Genomic DNA, 27,984 nt, shown 5'->3' with positions numbered 1-27,984 from the left:
GCCTGGGGGCCTGCCATGCGTTGAACATGTGAGTGTTATCTTTTCTCCTTTATTCCCTTTATGTTATAATTACCCGTGTACATATTTGCAATTGTCTCATTTGTAATATCTTTATAAAATATTTTTGATAAAGCACTGCCTAATTTTTTATGGGATATAATATTTAATATTAGTTCGTTCTCCTGTTCTAAACCGTACCCTAAGTCTTCTGAAGGGAAATACGCTACTGTTACTGTTGTGTTGGGTTACCTTCGGACCCGTTTAATCGAAGCTGGTGGCGGCGATACCGTGTGCAGACTGTTGAGTGATGCTGTAGCGACTGCGGCGTTGATAATTATTGTTCCTGCCTGAGTGGGAGTAGTTATCGCGTCGCTGCAGCGTGCCCAATAGCCAGTACATAGCAGGCAGCCTTTCTGGCGACTAATTACCCAGGGTGCAGTACCTAATCTGACCTGAGAGTAAAGGGGGGCGCCAGAGAGCTGCATGTGTTAAGTGGAACTGTAAGCGGGATATACATAAATCCCTGCCGTTTGTGGTATATTGAAAGCAGTGGGATACCTAGAATAAGCCCCTGCTGTAAACTCAGGAGGGGAGCTCATTTCTTTTAGTCGACCAATAAGGATTGCTCAATAGCGAACAACCCCTTTAAATTAGGCAAAAATTGAAGGTCTCTTTCTTTAAATTCTCTTTATACACCAGTCCTATTGAATAATCTTTATATTGCTAAACATCTTAGTAAAATAAGTAAAAGAACTGTTAAGGGTCTGCAGTATTGACGCTGGCTTATAGTCCATCCCATGTCAATAAACTGCGTAAGCTTCATAGACAACTTAGTAAACACACCAAGGATAAAATGAGTACTTTGGTCACTAGAATTGCTTACATGGTCCATTTCAAGGTCTCTAGAATTCAATGTGCAACATTTTCGCTATATTCAATAATTATGCTCAGCCAGTGTAATACCTATTACGGCCTATAGGTGTTGCTGCTGTTTACAATGATTTCCTTAATTCCTTACTCAAAAAAAATGCAAAATCGATGAAATAAGATGTTTTTATTCATGAAGATACTTTCTAAGATTCACCGCTGAACCCGAGATAAATTATTTTTAGTCTGTTGACATTTTTTTCCACCAAGTGTTGGAAATGTTATTTTACTCCCTGGGTGAGTACAGATGTTGGATTAGTAAGTGAAAAGCTCAGAATAAACCTGATTTATAAATAATGCACCAGCTCGGCTTAACAGACTGCTGATTTACATATAGACATTTACCGTAGACCGCTCCGGCGAGGGGGGCAACTCATTACGAGATGCAACAGGTCTTCTAATGAGACAAACAAAGAAAAGCTGGGAGGACAAAATCATTGATTCCGTTCCACTGCTCCCTACTGACTCCGACATAGGAAGGCAAAGGCACAAAATTCACCCAAAAACCCCAAGGATAAGCCTTAGCCTTCTTAGTGGCTCAGTTAAAAGGACTCAGGTATATGGAGAACTGATAGACTGCGTTAGACCTTGTGCAAGACAGGTGTCTACTACGGTGGGGAATAGTGAGGGGTCACAATTCAATGGAAACTAAAAGGAGCATTTCTTTCACGTTCATCCTCCTCCTAGGGTCCTTTTATTTTTCAGCTTGCTTTGAACTTGTTAAATTAAATCTGTCAGCTGTTTTTTGCTACGTCATCTGACAGCAGAGTAATATAGGCAAAGAGAAGCTGAATCCAATGATGTATCACTCAATTTACCGGGTGCAGTAGTTCTCTCACAATCAGAGCTTTTAGATTCAGAATGAAGCAGAGCTGAGAAAGCTAGCCCCGCCCACACCACAGATAACTCCGCCCACATCAGTCTACCTGTGCACAAAGGTCCATAGGAATTGTATTTTGGTCACAGTGCTACTTTTAGTGCAATATCTTTCCTAATACCTGCGTGAAATTATACCCTCACCTGCCTGGAATAAATCATACTAACCATCAGACAGATGTGCTTGTGTCTTTGTATACAGAAAATAAATAAAATTACCAAGATCTACATTTAATTTGTGTCTGGTGAGTGGAAACGTGATATGTACAAATATATCATTATTTCCAGGTGCAAGCTATAGGATTAGTGGCAGTGGGTGTAATGGTCATCTGCTGATCTCATGCCCTACAGTTAAAATCTCTGGCATATATAGCTATGGCTATACCTGCAGATAGGTGGCGCCATAGTTGTCTGATGTATATAGTGAATAAAATGCTCCTTTGTTAAACGGCATCCGTCAGCAGGTTTTTGCTGTGTAATCTAATGACAAGAGGAGATACAGGCTGAAACACAGAATCCAGGGATGTGTCACTTGTGAAAGCGCATACTGTTGTTTACTAACGGTGAAGGATTTCTCACTAAGAGATTAACATTGCTAGACTACATGAGCAATGCCCCCTCCCCCTGTGATAAGCAGCTCACTGTCTATAGACTATGTGCATACAGAGCCTGGTGTGTGCAGGATTAGCTGTGGTGTGGGCGGGGCTAGCTTCCTCAGCTCTGCTTCAAAGTCTAAAAGCTTTAATTGTGTCAGAATGGCTGCACCCAGTAAAATAAGCGATACATCGATGGATTCAGCATCTCTTTACCTACATTACGCTGCCCGCAGATGGGGTAGCAAAAACCTACTGACAGATCCTCTTTAAGAAGAACCAATACCACCCACAGAGTATATGTATAAGCTGTGTAAAGGACTGTATCCAGACAGCTGTCATCAATGATTCTTACACTAAATGGTCCCTAATCATAAGTGGTGTACCCCAAGGATTCAAGCAGCGACCATAATTTTCCAATTTTTGTGAAAGTTCGGGCATCTTCTTAGCATATCAGAGACATTGTGGAAAAATGTAAAGTTACGTACCGGAGCACTAATAATCTACAGGCACTTTATGTCCTATGGGGATTAAAACAGGGAGAATTACTAGTAGAAAATAAAGTGAGCACGTCATGTCAATTTGCTGCTTGTAAAGCCTGCAGGAAATTGTTGTGTATTCAAAGAGGCATGAATTCTTATGACAGGGACATAATATTACTGGTAAGTGCAGCCTTTTCTAAAATACACAGTTTTAGGATGAAAAAGATGCCCTGTGGGTGGAAAAACAAATAGCAAATTTCACTAGAAGACAAGATGACCCCACTTCTTTTCTTACAGGGAACCAATGGCATCTAAGAGGTTTCCCTTCAAGCGCTGTCACAAAGTCCCATACACTATACCTTTGGCCAACCCTTTGGGATTTTGATTACCTAATAAAAAAAGATGCAATTTAATTGATTTTCAAAAATATTTCCTTCACTAGATGTTAGTCGTACAGTCTTACACTAACGTGTCATCTGACATTATTATAGTTTTCAGCCTGTCAGCCTTACAGTAGCCATACATATTAGTTAAAAGTCACCCAAACCAGATTACTTCAGTGGGATCAGTAAATTTGCTAATATTTATGGGATCTTGCAACTTTTCCCCAGTAGCAGATGTCAAGAAAAAGAAGGATTGGGCATGTTGTATTTTAACATGTCCGATCCTTTTTTTTTTTACATGTTGGCGATAATAAATCCCAGAGCAGTCAGTCAGTGGATTATTCCCCTCTTCCCTCTAGAAACACATATGTGCTTGAGTGGGTCATATTTATTGGTGAATTAGTAAAAAGAGTTGTCAGTACGGTATAGGCCATGTTTAGACACTGGTAAGGGGAAATTCCCATGTTAGCAAGTGTTGGCATAATCCTAAGACATGCTATCACTTAAAGAGGCAATCCCATCAAAATGTGTATCCTTTTATTATATAACAATCATCATATTATATAGCACTGTATAATTACAATTGCTCATTTTGCCTTTCTACCCAGTTAATTGTTCTCTCTTCCATTAAGTCTATGACAACAAGTGATTATAAACTGACCAGCTGAATCCTTCTAAGCTCTATGTAGAAACAGGAGATCAATTTTCCCTGTAAGACTCATCAATCACTGCAAAAGTCCCTGGCAGGAGGGAAGAACGAGCAACTGGGTCAGAAGTAAAGAAGGGAATGATAAATGCAGGGAAAAGAGACTTCCTGTTTCTACATAGAGCCATGGAGAAAAGAGAAGAATTAGCCGGGTAGAAAGGCAAAATGAGCAATTGTAAGTACACATAGCTCGATAATATGATGATTACAATATATTAAGAGGATAAAAACTTTGATGGCAGTGCTTTTTTAATGATCGCCGGTGGGCAAAACCTTGAGACCACCAGTGACTCAAAAAATAAAATAGTTGGGGTGTTGTTTCAGCATAGAGTCCTCCTCACAGTCTTTCGTCTGCACATATTCTTTCCCTGACGCCCGTTAATAGGTGCTGGCACTTTCTTTCTCTTCCTCTGTAGGAGAGTTAAATTACATGCATGTTCACGACATTCACATCCCGGCTCCTGAACCTTGAACTTGGCCAAAATAAAAGACTAGATATCTATGGGCTTTAGACTTTAAGACAATGGCCTAAGTCAATATCAGACTTCTCGAGCTGGATTAACTGGCTGATCCGGTAGCAAAAGGGAAACTGTAAAACAAAAATGAAGGTATTCCTGTACTAGCAATGATAAATTCATGGCGTGTAAGCACGTTTCGCCCAGCAGACTTCCAGCAGATACATTTACCAATGGACAAGATCAGATCCTGCTCAAAACTTCAATAAAGCAGAAAAGTAACCATAAAACTACAATGCATTAATAATAAAGTCAGACTAGAACATTGCTATAATACTATGGTAAGTTCATGGAGTTGAAACCCAGACTGGTCGGAAATCTTAAGTTGCACGGTCAAATGGCTGAGAAAAATAATACACAATGCCTATTACTAAAACCCTATGACATGGAAAAATTATACTTACATGTCTTTCAAATTAACATTAGTCATTAAAACTGGCTGTAATTTTCATTTCTTCAGAACTAATGATTTTTGCAGCCTGACACAAGTTCCAGATTTTTCTCTTGAGGGAGTGTCCCTCTCTGTAATACAGGCTGGATGTGAGGTCTGTGGATTCAGGATCCAGCTTCTATCCTGCACTTATTTAATCTCTATGTTTTTTTTTGTTTGTCTATAACTGGTTTCCTCTCTATTTAATCTTTAGATACTCTTTTTTTCAACTTCAAATCTATGTACAACTCTTTCCCTTTCACTCACTGCTGCCATCTCTAAGGCTAGGGACGCATGACCATTTTTCTCTCATCCTAGAAAATCAGTCCGATTTTGCTAATCTCACTTTGATCAGAATGCGATCCGATATTCTTGGATGTTGAGGAAAAAAAAAGTTTCTACACCTTTTCTATATTGGCAGTCTGTGAAAATCAGAGGGCACATCGACGACACCCGAGTACGGTTCAATTTTTTTCCACGGACCCATAGAGTTGAATAGGTGATTGCCATCTAATCTATGCTGCGATTTTATTCTTAGCACCGAGTCGGTCCGAGAAAAAAAAATCAGACATAGAATAACACGGGGATGACTACTACCCATCAATACTAAGAATAGGACCCATCCAATTTTAACCAGTCGTGTGACAGTGGGAGAAGGCACAGGGGCGCGAGGATCAGTAGCGCTGATGGATTCATATCTTTTCTCCGGAGCAGAAAAAATGGCAGAATTTTTTTTATTTTAGATTATTGAGAAAGTTGCCTAACTTTGCACTTAGAAAAAATTGAACAAAAATGAAAATGTAGAAAAAAAAAATGAACAAAAAAAAAATAAAAAATTCTGTGCAAAGGTATACATAGACTTTAATGGTAAATCTACAATATGTTAATGAGTTTATTTGCATATACTGAAAATTATAATAATGCATTTACCTATACTTCTTTGGATAAGATACTCGAGGATGTAAGCTTTTCGATAATTCTGAGAGAGGGAGATTTCTCTCTGGCATGAGTTTATCTCCGAACTACCGCCTGCATGCTGAACACCACAGGCTTTCCTCGGGAGCACACATCAAAGCAAGATCATGGCCGAGTCACAGAAGGCAAGCTCGCTGCTCGAGGGAAGGGCACGATCAAACTTTCAAATTTAGCTCAGATTGATCCCCGGAGAACTGACAGCCCACTGGGTAAGACACAGCTGAAAGCACAAATGTCATCCAACACTGGTCGGACGCACAGTTCACTTGAATGCGTGGGAACAGAAAGATTTACATTCTTTATATACTCAAAATTATCCAAACCTTTGTATTTTTTGTATTTGTCTAATGGGAAAAATGGGATAATTTTTGAGCCTTTTGAAATCTTTCATATTGAAAATGTATCTATCTAACATAAAGAAATAAAGTATATATACTATATATATATATATATATATACACCTTATATATATATACAGTATATATATTATTTTTATTTTACATTTTTATTAGTCCTTGTAGGTATCTTGAAACTGGAATCACATGAGCGCTTGTGCAATACACTGCAATACTTTTGTAGTGCAGTACATTCTTTATATACTCAAAATTATCCAAACCTTTGCATTTTTTGTATTTGTCTAATGGGAAAAATTGGATAATTTTTGAGCCTTTTGAATTTTTTCATATTGAAAATGTATCTAATATACAGATATACAGTATATATACTATATATATACACCTTATATATATATATACAGTATATATTATTTTTATTTTGTATTTTTATTAGTCCTCGTTAGTATCTTGAAACTGGAATCACATGAGCGCTTGTACAATACACTGCAATACTTTTGTAGTGCAGTACATTCTTTATATACTTAAAATTATCCAAACTTTTGTATTTTTTGTATTTGTCTAATGGGAAAAATTGGATAATTTTTGAGCCTTTTGAAATCTTTCATTATTATCTATATATCTAATATACAGATATACGGTGTATATACTATATATATATATATATATATATATATATATATATATACCTTATATATACAGGTCCTTCTCAAAAAATTAGCATATAGTGTTAAATTTCATTATTTACCATAATGTAATGATTACAATTAAACTTCCATATATTATAGATTCATTATCCACCAACTGAAATTTGTCAGGTCTTTTGTTGTTTTAATACTGATGATTTTGGCATACAACTCCTGATAACCCAAAAAACCTGTCTCAATAAATTAGCATATCAAGAAAAGGTTCTCTAAACGACCTATTACCCTAATCTTCTGAATCAACTAATTAACTCTAAACACATGCAAAAGATACCTGAGGCTTTTATAAACTCCCTGCCTGGTTCATTACTCAAAACCCCCATCATGGGTAAGACTAGCGACCTGACAGATGTCAAGAAGGCCATCATTGACACCCTCAAGCAAGAGGGTAAGACCCAGAAAGAAATTTCTCAACAAATAGGCTGTTCCCAGAGTGCTGTATCAAGGCACCTCAATGGTAAGTCTGTTGGAAGGAAACAATGTGGCAGAAAACGCTGTACAACGAGAAGAGGAGACCGGACCCTGAGGAAGATTGTGGAGAAGGACCGATTCCAGACCTTGGGGAACCTGAGGAAGCAGTGGACTGAGTCTGGTGTGGAAACATCCAGAGCCACCGTGCACAGGCGTGTGCAGGAAATGGGCTACAGGTGCCGCATTCCCCAGGTAAAGCCACTTTTGAGCTACAGAGAAGCAGCACTGGACTGTTGCTAAGTGGTCCCAAGTACTTTTTTCTGATGAAAGCAAATTTTGCATGTCATTCGGAAATCAAGGTGCCAGAGTCTGGAGGAAGACTGGGGAGAAGGAAATGCCAAAATGCCTGAAGTCCAGTGTCAAGTACCCACAGTCAGTGATGGTGTGGGGTGCCATGTCAGCTGCTGGTGTTGGTCCACTGTGTTTCATCAAGGGCAGGGTCAATGCAGCTAGCTATCAGCACTTCATGCTTCCATCGGCTGAAATGCTTTATGGAGATGAAGATTTCATTTTTCAGCACGACCTGGCACCTGCTCACAGTGCCAAAACCACTGGTAAATGGTTTACTGACCATGGTATTACTGTGCTCAATTGGCCTGCCAACTCTCCTGACCTGAACCCCATAGAGAATCTGTGGGATATTGTGAAGAGAAAGTTGAGAGACGCAAGACCCAACACTCTGGATGAGCTTAAGGCCGCTATTGAAGCATCCTGGGCCTCCATAACATCTCAGCAGTGTCACAGGCTGATTGCCTCCATGCCACGCCGCATTGAAGCAGTCATTTCTGCCAAAGGATTCCCGACCAAGTATTGAGTGGATAACTGAACATTATTATTTGTTGGTTTTTTTGTTTGTTATTAAAAAACACTTTTATTTGATTGGATGGGTGAAATATGCTAATTTATTGAGACAGGTTTTTTGGGTTATCAGGAGTTGTATGCCAAAATCATCAGTATTAAAACAATAAAGGACCTGACAAATTTCAGTTGGTGGATAATGAATCTATAATATATGAAAGTTTAATTGTAATCATTACATTATGGTAAATAATGAAATTTAACACTATATGCTAATTTTTTGAGAAGGACCTGTATATATAGTGTATACAGTGGGGCAAAAAAGTATTTAGTCAGTCAGCAATAGTGCAAGTTCCACCACTTAAAAAGATGAGAGGCGTCTGTAATTTACATCATAGGTAGACCTCAACTATGGGAGACAAACTGAGAAAAAAAAATCCAAAAAATCACATTGTCTGTTTTTTTAACATTTTATTTGCATATTATGGTGGAAAATAAGTATTTGGTCAGAAAAAAAATTTCATCTCAATACTTTGTAATATATCCTTTGTTGGCAATGTCAGAGGTCAAACGTTTTCTGTAAGTCTTCACAAGGTTGCCACACACTGTTGTTGGTATGTTGGCCCATTCCTCCATGCAGATCTCCTCTAGAGCAGTGATGTTTTTGGCTTTTCGCTTGGCAACACGGACTTTCAACTCCCTCCAAAGGTTTTCTATAGGGTTGAGATCTGGAGACTGGCTAGGCCACTCCAGGACCTTGAAATGCTTCTTACGAAGCCACTCCTTCGTTGCCCTGGCGGTGTGCTTTGGATCATTGTCATGTTGAAAGACCCAGCCACGTTTCATCTTCAATGCCCTTGCTGATGGAAGGAGGTTTGCACTCAAAATCTCACGATACATGGCCCCATTCATTCTTTCATGCACCCGGATCAGTCGTCCTGGCCCCTTTGCAGAGAAACAGCCCCAAAGCATGATGTTTCCACCACCATGCTTTACAGTAGGTATGGTGTTTGATGGATGCAACTCAGTATTCTTTTTCCTCCAAACACAACAAGTTGTGTTTCTACCAAACAGTTCCAGTTTGGTTTCATCAGACCATAGGACATTCTCCCAAAACTCCTCTGGATCATCCAAATGCTCTCTAGCAAACTTCAGACGGGCCCGGACATGTACTGGCTTAAGCAGTGGGACACGTCTGGCACTGCAGGATCTGAGTCCATGGTGGCGTAGTGTGTTACTTATGGTAGGCCTTGTTACATTGGTCCCAGCTCTCTGCAGTTCATTCACTAGGTCCCCCTCTCGTGGTTCTGGGATTTTTGTTCACCGTTCTTGTGATCATTCTGATCCCACGGGGTGGGATTTTACGTGGAGCCCCAGATCGAGGGAGATTATCAGTGGTCTTGTATGTCTTCCATTTTCTAATTATTGCTCCCACTGTTGATTTCTTCACTCCAAGCTGGTTGGCTATTGCAGATTCAGTCTTCCAAGCCTGGTGCAGGGCTACAATTTTGTTTCTGGTGTCCTTTGACAGCTCTTTGGTCTTCACCATAGTGGAGTTTGGAGTCAGACTGTTTGAGGGTGTGCACAGGTGTCTTTTTATACTGATAACAAGTTTAAACAGGTGCCATTACTACAGGTAATGAGTGGAGGAAAGAGTAGACTCTTAAAGAAGAAGTTACAGGTCTGTGAGAGCCAGAAATCTTGATTGTTTGTTTCTGACCAAATACTTTTTTTTCCACCATAATATGCAAAAAAAAAGATTAAAAAAAACAGACAATGTGATTTTCTGGATTTTTTTTTCTCAGTTTGTCTCCCATAGTTGAGGTCTACCTATGATGTAAATTACAGACGCCTCTCATCTTTTTAAGTGGTGGAACTTGCACTATTGCTGACTGACTAAATACTTTTTTGCCCCACTGTATATATTCTTATTTTACATTTTTATTTGTCCTCGTAGGTATCTTGAAACTGGAATCACATGAGCGCTTGTGCAATACACTGCAATACTTCTGTAGTGCAGTGTACTGTGAACAAAAATGATGGGCATGGCTACCATGATAACCTATTGGCAAGGGCAAGAGAGAGATTGGGTGACAGAAGAGGCCCACCTCTTCTAACAACTTAGCTAGCTCTGACCGAAACAGACAGAGCCTGCCATGTATACAATGGGTTTGGCTACTGAGCTCGCTCCACTCATTGGGACAAGACAAGTGATATCCATATAGGTTACATTTCTGGAAGGGCGATTAAGTAGATCTGAAGACGCCGATGCACTTACTTTTTTAGAATCCATGTCAGAATGGCTTCAGAGTGAGGAAGCTCATAAGTCCAAGAGTATTCAGTCTTCACCCACCCAGTCTGACACATGTAGCTTGTACTGAGCAGTGTGAGATCTCAACAGCAGAGATGATGGATGCTGAGGATCCGTCTACCCGGATTGGTGGGAAGAGATTAAGCATCATCAGGGAAGAGGGACGAGGAGGAGTTTTTCAATTGTCTGACATAGATTTTCCAAGTAAGTACAACAGTTCTAATCAAGTCTAAGAGACCTATCTAATAATGTTGTGTAGCTTTTTTTGAGAAATCTAATGACGTATCCTCTTTAGGTCTACCCAAGGAAAAAAAAAAGACAAATGGATTCCTCTAGATCAGTGTTCCCCAAGTCCAGTCCTCAAGAGCCAACCAACAGGTCATGTTTTCAGGATTTCCTTAGTATTGCACAGGTGATAATTGCACCACCTGCACAGGCAACAATTCCATCACCTGGGCAATACTAAGGAAATCCTGAAAACATGACCTGTTGGTGGCTCTTGAGGACCAGACTTGGGGAACGCTGCACTAGATAATGATCTCTTAGAGGGTCTACATTTTTTTTTATCATTAGGGCACGTGCGCACAGGATGGATACTAAGATTTTTTCGGCAGGAGACTTCTACATACAACTATGTATTAGTACCCCGCCACACAAATATTTAAGCTGATTGACAACAATGTAGATTTCTGAAATTAATGGAAGCCGGCATCCATTTAACCATCGTTTGCGAGTAATTAGGAAAACATTAGATGAATGTTCCTAACGGAAACCTAATGAGTGGTATTTTAAAGCATAAAATCATTGCAAATAAAGCAATAAACTAAAATAAAACGTAATACAAGCAAGAAAAAAAACAAACCATATCCACATCCAAGAAGTCAAGGTTTACAGGATATAACATTGCCTTTCAATACACGTTTTCATCAAATTACTAGACGCTTCTTCTTGGATTGCTTGGTTCCTGTTTGGCTTGAGGTTTTGCTGGCACTCGTCTGTGTAATGATGAGTTGATGTTTCCTGAACTTAGCCTCCCCCATCTGATGTCACATGTACCAGTCACTGGCCATATACTGTGTATTCATCCCGACCACACGAGACAAAGTAAAATTGAGAGCGCTACACGTCACATCCATTTATCACAGTGGAAACTGATGCCTGGCCCAGCGCTGGGGCTATGCTGACACCACGAATTACCGTATCTCAGGCTGCCTGCTCAAGCACTAAACAAAGGGACCAGATATCGGAAAATGGAGCTGAACAACAATATACCATGTATTACCGGTACACTATCGACCACATGTATTTAAAGGGGCACAACACACAAAGCAAAGTTCTTTTCTCACATAAAATATAGGAACAGTCACGATTTTTCAGGATAATCCTATAAACCAAATCACAAATAAGGTGCAGTTTGTGAAAACTGTGCCAAAAAGTGGACGTCCTTTGTCATTTTTGGGGAAGTCCTGGGTGGCTAAGGGGGAGGGGGATAATATTTCCAGATTTGGGGAAATAAAATGATGATAAGTATGGACCTATTTAAAGTCAGGCAATAGGGTCTTCTCCTGTGTCGTAGATCCAAGTAAGGCTAGGGTCAGTGCACACGGCAGAGTAGTCGGTAAGCCAAACCACCGACTGCCACTCTGACTCCGACTTCTCAATGTCCCTGAATCCCGACTCCTACGCCACGACTCTGAATCCACAGCAATGGTCACTACTGAGTATGTAATAAAGGGGCAGCACAGATTCATCTCAACCAATAGCTGAGACTCTTAGATCAGGAACAGAACAGACATTCATAGGACGTTTCAGAACTTTCCCAAATTCTTATGAAAAAATTTCCAGCACATCCGGCATTGAACCCAATTTATTTTATATTTTAGGAGTCTGAGTTGGTCCATTTTATACCAACTCCAATTCCGACTCCACCAAAATGGACACCGATTCCACAACTCTGACTTCCACAGTTGACTCGCAGACCACCATAATCAGTAGAAAATTATTTATGCACAAGCTCCATGATTATACCAGCTGCCCTGATATCTATTATACCTGGAAATTTAAAGTTCAAAAAAGTTTCTGATGGTTTTGAAAGTGATTTTTTACATTCTTTCTTTGACTTTTCTGCTGACTTTAGAGAAGGTGTGCGTCATTGTACCCTATAGCTGATGAGAAATGACAGCTTCAAATACCCAAAGGCTATGAAGGGATTAATGTACAGTCAGGGATACGTATAGAGTGCTGCAGCCAGTGCATGCTACTTGGCGCAGATTATAAGGAGACGTATTACTGAAAGGTCCCTACAGCAATAATCTGAATACATGGAGCGTTATTTAGATTGGTAGCTATCAATTAACAGCTTATCTCTGTAGAATAGTAATAACGCACCAAAGCAAAAAAACAAGTAAACTATAGGTTCTGTTTACTAATCCTTTCCCATGTTATTTTAGCATTTTCGTCACAGCCAGATCTCAGAGGTTTCAGCACTAAAATACATACTTATACGTGAAGACTGAACCATTAGAATGTAATGTTTTCTTCTGTACCTGTGGGTTTAGTTGTATATAGAAATACTGTATAGACGGCAGACACGCGCATGCTCTCAAGGACTTACTTCAGTTACTTGTAAGGTAATAAATTGCCACGTAAATTTGTTTTTTTTTTAAGTATTGGAAGAAAGTTTTGGAAGATCTCTAGTTTAAACACATGGTCTAAAAACGGACTACACCCATTTAACCTCTACCTTGGACTTACTGATTACAGCCTTATTATAGCTAAGTTATTCTCACGCAAATCTCCAAATCCCCTTACATATTGTAGAGTTAAATGGGGGTGTCCATTATATAAATAAAAAAGTGGGCATTCATAAGACTATAGAATCCAGTGGAGAGGAAATGAAGATTTGGGGATCGAGAGCCTTATTCTAGAAATCTATAGGGGTCCCAGCCATAGGATCGATGAAAAATGTTTGCTTGTTTTTCGTGGGAAACTCTTTTTAAGAAATTAATCATTACAAACTTTTGGATCAAAAACACAACATGATGTTATATGGTGGACTTTTTCACCTTTTCCCAAATTCCTCCTTGACATTCTGGAAGAGTGAACGAGCACGTTTCAACTCCATCCTAAAGTGAAAGTTTTGGGAATCCCAGAATAGTTGGAAGATCTCCCTGTGACCAGTGCTTGTGCGCTGTCTGATGAAGGAACATCTGGGTGTTCCTTCTCGAGATGTTCCTTCATCAGACTGGGTGGCCATATCTTGGGTATAGTCTGTAAAAATGATGTGGTCTTGGGGAATGTTTCATACCAAAGCATTTCAGGTGCCACGCTAGCAGTGACTTCTGGGTTTGCTTTGGTAAAAGATGGCAATTATAAGTTGGATTAAGGGTGACAGGCCACCTGAAACACGTGGCTGATCTCCTACTTTATCCTCTATCAAGCATTTCTTTCAATAAAGTTCATTCACAGTTCGTTGAGTTTGACTTCCTTTTTCTTCATTGATTGTTATACTCCCTGACGTAGCGGCCTCCAAGCTCCAAACACTACAAAAATATCATTGATGGTGAGCTGGATCTAATCTATTAATTATATGCTGGGCCGCACTCAGATGTCCGATTTTACGAGAAAAATGGACCAATAAATTTGATAAGAGGTTGGTCCAAGTTTTTCTCGTACGTAGAGGAAGAAAAAAAAATCTCCACCTTCTCCTATGTGACAGTCTGTGATGTCATCCGATTTTTTCACGGACCCATAGACTTGCATTGGCGATGTTGATCCAAAGCTTGGATCAAAGTCGGAGATGTCTCCTCGATTTTGCCACAAATCACTGGCATGTGAGTGACCGCATAGACTATCACAGGTGCTGGTGCCATCAGTGAAAATTATAGATAGCACTCACACAAAAATAAGGCCTTTGATGGTTTAATTTTTTTAGGTTTTTCCTGGCATTTGATATTGTTATTTTAATTGCAGCATACTCACCCTATTATTGTGTCCTGCTTGGAAATTGCAACTCGATGGCTCTTAAGTTTTGCACAAATTGTTCTTGTGCCATCTGAGACGAGGGACGGGATAAGAGAGCTCAGCACACTATTAAATATTAGTGACGCATCCCACGGGTGGGCAAATTATAATTATTTTTCAACTAGAAGTCAGCAAAATACTTACAATGCATAATATCTACATCCATTCCCTTTACCAGACTAATGATTCTATAACATTCCATTGCGTTCTTCACAGGTTTTCATGGGTTCTCTAGTCATAAAACTGTAATTTGAGATTCATTTGTAAACCGGTGGTATCTACTAATAGAAACTATTGTGGATTGCTGCCTAGGAAAACTATTTAAATCAACCATGCAGAATGCGTATCAAAAACAAGATAATGGAATGAGATTTTCAGACAGCGGGGGGGAAAAAAAACACACAACACATCACTAAGATTTGGAAGGAGGCCCAGTGAGAATAGCTTATCTCTTCTGTCCTGGGCTGGCAATAGGAATGCGCTTGCAAATTGACTTCCATGCACAATGGATTGAAAAACTTTGCAAAAGTCGATCATTTTGTCTAAGGCTTAGGACCGGTATTCAGATAACAGGAAATAATATTACTGGACTTTAAGAGAAATTGCTCAATAGCTCAACTCAACTCAACTCAATAGCTGCAGTTGTAACTAAATCCCAAATTCTGGGGCGAGCAGCATGGTGGCTCGGTGGATAGCACTGCCTGGGTTCAAATCCCACCATGGACAACACCTGCAAAGAGTTTGTATGTTCTCCCTGTGTTTGTGTGAGTTTCCTCCAGGTTCTCCGGTTTCCTCCCAAACTCCAAAGACATACTGATAGGCATGGGGACAGTGAAGATGTCTGTAAATCGTAGATTGGCTATGCTATGTGGGCCCTATTAGTAAACTAGAAATGGACCAAATTTGCATTTTTTTCCTCTGACAGCCCAACCTCATGTAGGGTCAAGCAGTAAGTCACAGAATTGGAAAGGATTGTATCCAAATGGGGTGAAGAAGTCCCAAAGGAATAAGATGCCAGATGAAAAGTCAATAATCTTAGAAATTGCAGGTTAGGAACCAGTCAAAAATTAAGTATTCTGGCCAAAGAGTCTAGTGGTTGCACTTTGCAATGCCTATGGAAAGATCTAGGAAGATACACAGTACTGATATGGAATCTAGGATACACCTTCATACCTAAGAACCTCTCTTGATATCTTGTTTGCAAAATTGTCCAGGTAAAATCAATACAATAAGCAAGTATGTGTAGAGAGAGGAAGAGGGCTGACTAGACCTTAAAGGGAACCTGTTACTCCCAAAATCGAAGGTGAGCTAAGGCTACGTTCACATTAGCATTGCGCGCCGGTGCGTCGGTGGCGCAACGGCGACGCAACGCACGACGCATCAAAAAACGCGCGCAAACGCACGCAAAAACGCTGCGTTTTGCGACGCGTGCGTCGTTTTTTGACGAAAATCAGACGCACAAAAAATGCAACTTGTTGCATTTTCTTGCGTCCGATGCTAGCGTCGAAAACGACGCACGTGTCGGAAAACGCAACAAAAAAAACGCACGCGTCCCCCATGTTAAACATAGGGGCGCGTCGCCGCTGCGTCGCCGATGCGTCGCCGACGCAACAGCGACGCACATTAGCGGAACGCTAATGTGAACGTAGCCTAAGCCCACCGGCATCAGGGGCTTATCTACAGCATTCTGTAATGCTGTAGATAAGCCCCCGATGTATCCTGAAAGATAAGAAAAAGAGGTTAGATTATACTCACTCAGGAGCGGTCCCGGTCCGGTTCTGGTCCGATGGGCGTCACGGTCGGGAAAGGTCAGAGAGGCCCAGCGCCTGCGCACTGCAGTACTTTGCTCTGCCCTCAACAGGGCAGACAAAGTACGCCTGCGCCAGAGCCGCAGTGTGAAGACCAGAAGAGGACGCCATCATAAGAAGATGGGAGGCGCCTGACCGGACCACGATGCCCATCGGACCAGAACCGGACCGGGGCCGCCCCTGGGTAAGTATAATCTAACCTCTTTTTCTCATCTTTCAGGATACATCTGGGGCTTATCTACAGCATTACAGAATGCTGTAGATAAGCCCCTGATGCTGGTTGGCTTAGCTCACCTTCCATTTTGGGGGTGACAGGTTCCCTTTAAGGCCTGAGGTATTCTGTCCGATAGACCAGGCTACAACTTATGCACCAGAATCTGTAATTTAAGCACCACTTCTGTGATTATTCTTATAAAATTCCGATCTAGACATATATGTCTTCATTGAAGTCCCAATGGATGGAACGAAAAACTGGAAGGAATCATTGAACAGTAGCTATAAGCCAATATATTCTATGTTTATGGGATCATACTCAGGGGTTCACATACGTTCCACCAGAAATGATCTGACTGTGTGGTAGAGCTAGTATAGCTGGCAGTCAGGATTAAAATAATAGATCCCTTTGAGGAAGAGGAATACCCTCAAGAGTCAAGACGATTAACTCTAGAGCACTGGAAGGAAGAAGAACCTTGGAATGAATAAAGTGTATGGCTACATCTATTACCGGCATTGTACTTCACTATGGATGATTGTGAAAATATGGAAGTGTCCCTCATAGGAATCAATTCTAACTATTCTAAAGGATGACTTGGGTCAGAAGAATGTTATGGATGTACGGCCCGATCATAAATAATACTCTTACAATACAAACACTATTCCAAATATCATTGAAGTAGCCAGTAGCGTCATATTGATAGCCAACAGCTACTTAAAGGGCGATTCCCATCTTCATAGATGATCACTGCTGGATAGTGACTGTAAAAACAAGCACATTTGCAATTTACTGTTTTTTTTTTTAAATTTGCAGCCGTTTTCGAGATATTAACAATTTTCTTTTCTTTTGTTTACAGCTTGTTGCCTAGGAGACAGACCACCACGGCTGTGTAGCTTGTAAACACTAGGATGAAGCTGACCGGTATTAGGAGATTCAAGTGGGTTACAGTGATCCCAGCTGGCTTTGATGCAGTGCTTACAAACTCAATAGTCGGCCTTCTAGGCAATGAACTGTATACACAAGGAAAGAAAATTGTCAATTATCTCGAGAATGGCAAAAAATGGTAACTTACAAAAGTGCTAATTTTTACAAGCATTATCCAAAAATGCACATTTATAAATACAGGAATAACCCCTTAAAGGGCATGTCTATAACATAGAGTCACTGATTTGACCTACGACGAGTCTATTTGTTCTCTTATTCAGTGCAATCTATACCTTGAACTATAGCCCTGAGTAATGTCAGACTGGTTGCTAGGGAATTTCTGGTTAGCAACCCATTGTTGATAGGAACTATCTCATTAGCAACCAGACTATCAGAATACCACTAGTACAAGGACGGGTAATAATAACAGAAACAACTGAATTAATCAGTATTATTAGGCCTTTCCGATGCCACGGAACAGGTGGAACACAGTATGGTCATGGCCTGCAGCTGAGGATCTCACAGGAAGCTGTGAAGAACTGCATTCAGAAACACGTTCACAACTTTCCATGCCAAGGACCTTAGAGATATGCTAAACAAAAATGCCCAGGGCACAGAATGTGGAAGCAAAGCTTAAGAAACGTCTCCTGAACTTCCCGTGAACCAGTAATCCAGGAAGTCGGAGTCTAAATATACATCTAAGAGCACATACTTTCCAGTACCCAATGGCACTATTATAATTCAGAGCGTGGAATAATTTTATCCTACTGATTGGAGCACAGGAATTTCGAGTTACACTTCTGAGATCTTAAAGGGTATATCCACCTTCAACCTTTCTTTTAAATGTGTTGAAGACATAATTTTGTGACAATCACTAATATTTAAGCCTAATAAGTTCTCCTCCTAAACTTGTTAATACATTCTTCCTCCCCAGACTGCACTGCTCTCCTGTTCTCAAAATGGCCGCTCATGGAGGAGCATGTGACCAGACCTGTCCATTAGTCTCCTCCAATTGGAAAACGGCTTTCTTATGTAGAGCGTTTTTCAATTGGAGGAGGTCTGGTCACATGCTCCTCCATCAGCGGCCATGAGGACAGGAGAGCAGTGCAGTCTGGGAGGGTAGAATGTATTAACAAGTGTAGGAACAGAACTTATTTTACTTATATACTAGCGATTGTCACAAAATGATGTCTTCAATGTCGTGCAGTTTGTGAGAAAGGCTAAACTAACAAATGGATGACAAAAAGGAGAATACTCGTACTTATAAGTTAGGAAATTCCCCAAAACCATGTCCTCAACACCTTTAAAAGGTTTGTTTCATGAGATGAGGCAATCCCTTTAACTTTTAATATTCACATTATTCAGCTACTGTTCAGTGAGTTTGAGGGTTAATTCTTCATATTGTGTCTAGTTATCTCTCTGCTCTGAGCCTTGGGCGGGGTCATTACGTTACACTAATTAAACTAGTTCTCAACTTCCAGTGCCAGTTATAGGTTTAACCTGACCCTGGTTCAGTCCTAGCACCTCTGCTGTCATGATCTTTCATGTGATATCCAGTTATGGACCTTAGCTTGTGTTTTTACTACTCTATTGCCTGTTATTTTTGTTCCTACCTGACCTCTTGATGCTTAAATGACTTTTTGAATATTTTCTGCCAACCCACTCCACCAGCCAGCAACCAGTCCACAGACTCCCGATACCTGTATAGGGGTGAAAGGGTGAAGGCCGCCAGTGTCCCCATGAAATCTGCTAGATGGTATGGCTAGCACAAAGCCCTTTTATGTGCTGCCAGCCTTCTATTATACAATGCTTCTGTAATTTGTATACCCATTTTGAGGGCTATATCCCACTAGTGGAAATGAGGAACAAAACAACAGCGGTATATCACTGCAACAGAAAAGTTCTTTGCTTACTTCATTGGCTTGAAAAGTGCTTGTCCGTAATTTTGGAATGTCAGAATGAGCTTGAGTTGGGTACCTCCAGATTTCATTGCTAGAAAACACAAAAAAAATGAAATTATTCATATTATTTTCATCGCTCAAGGTATTGTGACATCCTAGTTGACTGCCAAGAGCTTGACTATCTGGTAGGCCGTTGAAACCATTGAGGATGCTTCACTCGGTAATGTTAGTAGACAACTGAGGGGCAGGCCCCATCTTAGGGGTGCATGACTGCTCACATCTCCTGTGAATACTCAAGATAGTTCCACAGCCTTGGGGCCAGATGACTCAGAAAATGCTTAGGCAAGTGTGGTTTTGACTACGTATGGATTGACGCTGTGGTATAATAGGTTGGTCTTGATGGACCTGTTTTTCTTCGTAGTTCTTTAGATTCACCATGTTGCTCATCCCATGTGCAGGGCATTGAAGTAGCTTAGGTAGTTAGTTGTTAGAGTTCCGATTCTAACATTCTAGGATTCTATGATATCTCATTGCTCACTTTAATGCCCATTGCATTCAACACAAGTTATCGGTGTATCGCACCAGCGCCAGATCATGGATTGGATCGGGCCTCCATCATTTACTAAGCAGCTCATTACAAGCCTCCTGTAATGTTATGTTTCCAGACACTTCTCATGCCGAATTACCCAGGCTGCGTTACACATGAAAAGCACACTTTGATTACCGGCTAAAACATGCCTTCTACTAAGTCTAACCTGCTGACTTCACCAGCTGATTTTCTTGAAAAGTGGTGTTTATTCTCACAAAAACTATCATTACCGATGATTACGTAGCTTAAAACATAATTATCCGGTTTCATATGCAGAATGCGTTCCTTGAACAAGTGTTGTTCAAGCAATCATTGTCTCTCCCAGGTCTGGTGGATCTAACGATACATGGATAAGCCAAAATAATAGATAGTTTTCTTCCTCAAAATACTAGTTGAACGTCCCTTTTAAATGAAATATGTCATCAGAAAATGACTTACTCTTTCAATTAGTTTTTTTTTTTAATGTCAAATGCATTTTTTTTTTACATATTAGATGACCTGCTGGTTTATTGTGGATAGCATAAACCTTGGCAGGGTTCAGCAAAATAGAACCTTGCTGGCATAACGGTAAACAAAACAAATAAAGTAGCACAGAGTCCTTTACCTGCAGGGTTCACCTGCAGTTATCCCGCACAGTCCTTAGCTCCTCCAGGAGCCATGTGGGAGTTCCTGCTCTCCCAAGACACACACTGACTCTCATGGCCACGTATTTAACACCTATGTGTCACATGACCTTGACCTCACACAGGTCCTGTCAGCACTCTGCATGTGGAGTCGATTAAAACTAGCCCATAACATAGGTTCCTATTAACCCTCTCTGCACTTAGCATGCTGGAGGAAAAAAACACTCTGGTTTTACATCACCGACCGCAGTATGCACAGTGACACCTATCTCTCTTCACATACAGTGCCTGTAGAGTTTGACTTTTTAACCTTTTTTGCAAAATCTTTTCAACATTTTCAATATCATTTGCAAAATCTCATCTATTCAACCAATAAGTCCCTAATGGAAGCCTAATTTCCAACTCCTGTCTCCCATGCAAAACCTATAACAGGGCCATCAATCGCTTGGGATATCTTAGACTTATACTCCTTGTTCTTTACCTAAGACTTTTCAGGTGTTTCATTATCATCAGAGGCAGGATTACAATGATAGTTAACATCACCATACTCAGCTGATAATACAGGATATACAAATATATACATTGTAGAGTTTTACTTTTCTGCCTTTTTTTTGCTAAATCTTTTCAACATTTACAATATCCTTGGCAAAATCTCAACTATTCAACCAATAAGTCACTAACGGAAGCCTGATTTCCAACTCTTGAATCCAATGCAAAGTCTATAACATGTGCCATTTATTATACCAATGCCTTATTATTTGGCAGAACTGGCTTTAAGCCCCCTAATGAACAAGGGCCAACATGGAATTGATATCATTAAGTCCGGTATGCTCCTCATGTCTTATTACTGCTTCCTCTATGCAGTTTTCAAGAGAGCTGAAGGGTAATGGTGGACCTTGGTCTCCCCTCAGGTTTGGTCGGATGTGGAAAAAAGATACTACCTACTTCTATTGTAAAGAGTTTGCATTCTCCTTAAGAGGAATATGTTCTTAAAGAGAATTGGACACAGGAGAACAACCTTATTTAATCTTGACATATGTTCTTCTGTGACTCTGAAGCTTTGGCGGTTGCTGACTTTTGGCACTCGTCTGGAGGAAGCAATCACTAGACTCTTGGCACCAGGTACTGTATGCAAAAGAGAGTCCTTACATGAATAATGTATGGATTTGTTCTTTCTCAAGGCATCGGGGAACAAACCAAAATGTCTGTGCAGAAAAAAATTGAGGCTGTAGAAGATTGGCAGAAGGAGTTTCATATTTGCATTCTGGGTACTCATCTGTCCACCCTTACTTTCCGCAAATATTGTTTAGAGTCCAGTGTTTGTTATGATGCATTCAATGTGTATTGGTGGCGTGCAAGCAAAACCCATAACAGGCTGCAGATTACATAACTACTATAGCTGAGCAAACCCAAACTTTACAGTTCATGGTGAATGCCGGACACCTAGTGTCCGATGCTGAACTTCAAACACGAACTTGTCCCAGAAGTCCATTTTAGTGTTCGAATAGAGAGAGAACTTACTCCAAGCCCTTACTACAACCATTTTACAGCACCAAAGTCCGGGTTCTCATTTTGTTCTATGGAGTTCGGGCTCAGGTTCAAGTTCCGATACTTTGGACTTAACCCGAACATCCATGGGTCCGCTCATCCCTAATGACTACCACTGGATGGCCACACATATAAACACATATAGCGTAAACATATTGCAACAGACAATCAAAAATTACGGTAAGTGTATTTCACAGAGATGGCACAGGCATAGGAGCTGTACTTGTGCAGCCTTCCTCTGTGCATGCCCTTCATAGCTGGAAGTGGCTGATCTCCTGCTGGCTGTGCAGGCAACAAAGCAGCACTTTAAACCCTCAGATGCCATACTACCAGTGGCATTTGAGGAGCTTGACAGAGGGAGATGTCTTCCTCTGTCAGCCTTTCACTGCCAGCAACCATTGACACCCTGCGATTGCACTATTGAAACAGGGTGTCATTGGTTGCTAACAATGGCCTTTGAGCCTATCATAAACATTGACCTATCAGAACATGCCAAAGGTGGGGTCTTTCCAGACCGCAGCATGTCAATTTCTCTTGCGGAGATGCGAGTCTCCTCAAGATAAATTTTGCCCATACAATGTATTGGACGCAGTGAATCTGCACGGTTCAGTGAACACATGCGGATTTAACCTGCATTCAATAGAAGGCAGCGCTTTGGGCGCAGCGAACATACACATGCATGCAAAGAGCTGCCATTTCTGGATCATCTGCACATACCCAAGGATTCTCCGATACCAGCACCGGGAGCGGGCGGCCATGGGACCACAATTATGTGATTTGCATACTACAGTTCACATTCCAACTAATCATGTCTGGTCTCAGTCAATTCACTTGTATTAAGCAAGACTGCACACATCTAGTCGGCATGTGTCTACATGTATGCAGATCGCATACTTGCAGTCACGCGCCTGCCCCCTCCCAGTGCCGGAGAATCCTGGCAGCATGCACAAAGAATGACTGCAGATTTGAGTCCCAAGCCTGGACAACCCCATTAACTCTTTATTTGAACAGCACAGTGAAAAGCATAACATTTATAATGTAAAAAAAGAAAAACAGTGGCGGTTTTGTTTATATTCCGACCAATAAAGAGTTAACAAAAGATTGCTAATTACTTAGTCACGTGTATCCCAAAATGATTCCACTGACAAATATAACTCATCCCAAAAAAATCAAGCCCTTTTACGACTATATCGCTGAAAGATAAAAGTTCTAGTTCCCAGTACATGACAACTCAGTCCTATTTTCACAAACACAGAGAATGGAGAAGATGGAGAAGAATTAGATCACTCTATGATCACACTCTGAAGAAATTCTACTTAGAGTTTGATCAGAATTTCATTTTCATAATCGATCAGATTCTCTCGGATGAGATAATCTATGCCTCTCTGACTGTAGCCTTAGAAAGAGAATTCTTTTATGAACTCTACAGGAATTAGAACATTACAATATGGGATCCAGAAGTAGAATTTTACATATGATTGGATGTAAAGCTAACCAATCAAATCATAGATCCAACAAAATGTATTTAAAGTGGTTGGATAGGTCACCAATATCATATTAGTGGAAGGTCTGACAGGTGCCACCTCCACCAATCATGTGATTCCTTGGGCTGTGGCCTCCTGAAATACACGGTATATGGTATAAGTACACCGTAGCTCCCTCCACTACGTAGTGCTTATTCTTGAGTACTATAGCTCATCTCCCATAGAACGGCCACTCCGCAGTTCACATGCAATACCTGGTAATAGCTGATCTGTGGAGTTATCGGACCCCCACTGATCTGAGATTTATTACCTAACCAAAAATAGGTCATAAATATAGTTAAACAAAAAGATTTTCGGAACCCTGGTTCGTTGGCCACATCAGTAGTCTATAGCCACCGGACCAGAGCACTGCGAACCTCCTACTATCTTAGCTTCTTCTGATTAGTAGAACCAGCGACGTCATTACGATGCATGTGTGATGTCTCGAGGGTCTGCTAATCAGAAGAAGTGCCAAGGATGCCATAAGTAGTAGGAGTGCTCTGGTCTTGTGACCATCAGGGTACCTAACTTGACTTTTCATTTTTTTCTGGACAGCATACCAAAAAATCACAGAAAGACAATATTTTTTTTTTTTATGAACACATTGGTAAACCACAATAAATCATTATGACTATAAGTGATTCATGTCCACAGCCCAGAATTTTGATAAGAAATCAGCTGCATATACTGGAAACTGTAAGATGATGAAAATTACTTTAAAAATAATCTGTATAAGATTCCTCAGCTTCAAAAATATCTCAGACGCCTTCAATTTTTTTACTTACTGTCCTGGAATTACTGGAAGGTTTGCAACCCTGGTGGCCATGGCGTACTGACGTGGCCACCGGAACAGGGTCCTACAAACAGTTTTTGCTTAAAGAGGGTATCTGGGAGTTTACAAAAAAAAAAAAAACATGCATCTGTAATAAAAACACTAACAGGCAGGCAATTGCAACTTACCTGCCTGTCACAGACCGCTCCTGCCAGGGAGTCAGCTGCCTCTGCTGATGTGATGGGGAGGGACTTCCGAGGTCATTCTGACTGACAGCTAGCTCACCCAGTTAGGCAGCGGGGATCCGACTGTCAATCAGAATGACCTCAGAAGTCCCACCCCGTTGACAGAGTGAACCAGAAAATAAGCCTCCGCTCTGTAGACGTGACGTCAGCAGAGGCTTCTGAATCCCTGGCAAGAGCGGTCTGTGACCTCTCTGTGTCGGGAAAGAACAGCGCCGGACACAACAGGCAGGTAAGTAGCAACTACCTGCCTGTTAGTGTTTAGGTACATTTTTTGTTTTTTGTAAAGTTCTAGATACCTCCTTTAACTCTATTGATGACCTATTCTTTGGTTGGGTCAAAAATATCCGATCGGTGTAAAAAATTAAAATATTATGAATTTAGATTCGATGTTCTACAAGAGAGGACCTAAAACTAATGCAACGTACTGTACAGTATATTGGGTTAAAGCTTCTTGTCATATGATTGACTGCCTGAAGCAAGGAACCAAGCCTTCAGCACGTCAGCCGCTGTTGACCTCAATCTCCCATAATGCTCAACCAGCTGTGAAGTCCTGAGCTAAATGCCATTCTTCGTCGAAACATTTTTGGCAGCATTATGTTGTCTTACTACTTTTTTTTTTCCCCAAGTAAACTCAATCTATCAATTTATTGTCTGCAAAAATTTAGATATCTACCTTCTCCTTGGGCTTCTATACCAAGAAGAATGGACTGCGGGGCCTACAACTAGTAATATAGGTTTTCTTCCACTTAAGTCTGGCCGCTTTAATTACTGATTCATTACGGGCTGGTCTCCTGTGGATCGCTGCTTCTATTGACCTATGTCTTCAATTACATTTTCAGAATCTCCTCATAGGAAAAGAGGAAATAATTAGAAAATGAAGGCCATTTAGGTGTCTTGTAGGAGAGGTAACGGGGAGATGTTAGTGCAGCGGTGGGAGGGTTGTACTTCGGTGATCTTGCTTATTTTCAGACTTCCCAGTTGAGTGAACTCGATACTTAGGCCAACTGCAAAGAAGGAAATAGTAGAAGTGTTGAAACCCGCGTGACGGCAGCAGGAAGCGGAGGAGCACACGTCTCGAAAGAATGCACCTTCAGGTCACATCGTGGGATTAATCAATTTAACGATGACAGGAAACATGCAAAATCCATAATTTAGATGGTAATATGGCTGCATCATTAATATTTCATATACTAACTCATTAACAACCACTTTTGTGTTCATAATGTGGGGGACGCTGGGTGAACTGGGACAGAGATTAGGGAATCCAATAGCTTAGAGGACACTGATGATGATGATGAGGATCATAATAATGATGAGGAACATTTATATGAAGAGATAAGAAAATAATGATTATGATGATGAGTTGACAGTAATGGTGATTATGAATTATTGATAATGATGTTGACATTCAATTTTAATGATTGGGCTCAATGGATGGTGACAAAGTTGATAATATTGATGATGGACTACCGACAATAAGGATGTGGATGAAAATTGTAGCCGATGATTAAGGATGAGTGAAATGAGTTGATCGTGTTATAGACGATGATTATGAATTGTTGATAATGATTGCGATAAATTGATAGTAATGATAATGAGTTGTGTAGATGATGGTGATGGATGGGTGATGATCATCATAACTGATGATGAGGAGGATCATAAAATGAGGACTGAGATGAATAGGTAATGATGATAAGTTGAGGGTAATAATGATTAGGATTTATGATTTCTTGATATTGATATGCAATTGTATGATAATTGTAATAAATGGATGATGACGATGAAGATGAGTTGATGAAAGTTGTGATAACTGATTATGTTAACAAGGATGATGGATTAATAGTGATATAGGTGATGACGATGATGATGAGTTGACACTACTGATGATGACAATAAATTGTTGACAATGATCATAATATTCCATTCTCTGATGATGAATGTGATAAATTGATAAAAAGCATAATAATTGGCGCAGATCAAGCTTTTTCAGACCAGTGGCAAATTTTGTGATTTTACCACTCCCAATAATAAGTAATAAAGAGGGCTCCCTCTCCATTATCGTAGACATGAAAGGGTCCTCTGCTCCCCTATATAGCCCTCCAGAAAAAAGGAGTCAAGGTGACCAAATAGTGAGGGCAGCTATGCCCAACACAGAGGAGTCAGAGATGCCCGGGAGCCGCACAGAATGTCTTGGCGGGCCGCAGGTTAGGCATCGCTGGTGTAGACGTGAGTGATCATAATGATGAGGAGGATGATGATGATGAATATGGGGTTAGTAGAATGAGGATTATAATTATTGCGATTAATGGAGGATTATGATAATACGATAGTGATAATGGTTATGAATTGTTGATCGTGATCATAATATTCATTTATATTGATTGAGAAAAATTGATAGTAATGATGATGATTAATTGACCGCTAGGATGACGAATTGATCAGGATATCATCATTGTTATTATCACAGTTTCACGTCATGAATGATGTTTACGAATTTTTCATAATGATGATGATGCCATCGATTTACGAGGCTATTGATCAACTTCATCAGTTTCTCATCATTACAAATGTATCACAATCCGCTTAATTATCTGATTGATTATCACTCTCGTCATCACCTTATTAAATATTGTGTGATGAGGATTTGAATGATCCACGGTCAGGATGATGAGGAGGGTGAATAGACCAAAGTAATTATATAACTAAACTACATTAATAAATTATATCACTTTTTGATGCTTTTTTTTTTTAGGAAAAGACCGACGCCTTTGACTAACGATAAAAAGTTGCCTCTTCATGCAGCAGCATTTCGTGTTATTTGACACGTATGTTGTAATTTGTAAAAAACGTCGACATATGAGGAACAACGTTTTTTTGCTTTTCTTTTTATACTTCCTAGAAAAGAAAGTGAAAATTTTGTGCTGCTGACATGCAAGAGTATCAATTTCCGCTGTCTTCTTAGTGTGACATTGATGTCTATGGAGCGTGACATTGAAGTTGTTAAAGGCCAGGGATAGACGGAAGCTTTAGACGCGTAATGATATGTGACATCTAAAGGTGTGAGTCTGTTCCACCACAGCCTGTGGTCATGCATTAAATTGTTCAAGAAGAAGCTAAATGGGGGAGTTAACGGGCGGGAACGTTGGTCTATAACACTATGGAATAGGACCGATCCGGACGCTGATGCTAGTCGACAACTAGTTTGTGAGTTTTTGTAAAAAATTCCATGTAGGTAATTTTGTGATTTGTGGTGTAGTTTTTTCTCTTGAAGGTGACATGACTATCTGGAA

At 40.3% G+C, this 27,984-nt stretch overlaps 1 protein-coding gene across 1 annotated transcript in view; it reads right to left on the bottom strand.

Moving 5' to 3' along the window:
- FAM20C (FAM20C golgi associated secretory pathway kinase) overlaps window positions 1–27,984 on the bottom strand; it is a 170,503-nt gene that overhangs the window by 96,986 nt on the left and 45,533 nt on the right. Inside the window, exon 3 of the mRNA XM_069734248.1 lies at window positions 19,407–19,485. Within this exon, the coding sequence (XP_069590349.1) occupies window positions 19,407–19,485 (79 nt within the window). The remainder of the gene's footprint in view (window positions 1–19,406; window positions 19,486–27,984) is intronic.

The sequence above is a fragment of the Ranitomeya imitator genome, chromosome 7 (assembly GCF_032444005.1).
Source record: "Ranitomeya imitator isolate aRanImi1 chromosome 7, aRanImi1.pri, whole genome shotgun sequence".
Taxonomy (NCBI): domain Eukaryota; kingdom Metazoa; phylum Chordata; class Amphibia; order Anura; family Dendrobatidae; genus Ranitomeya; species Ranitomeya imitator.
The sequence above is the reverse complement of the archived record's forward strand: the minus strand, read 5'-3'. Positions and strand labels throughout refer to the sequence as shown.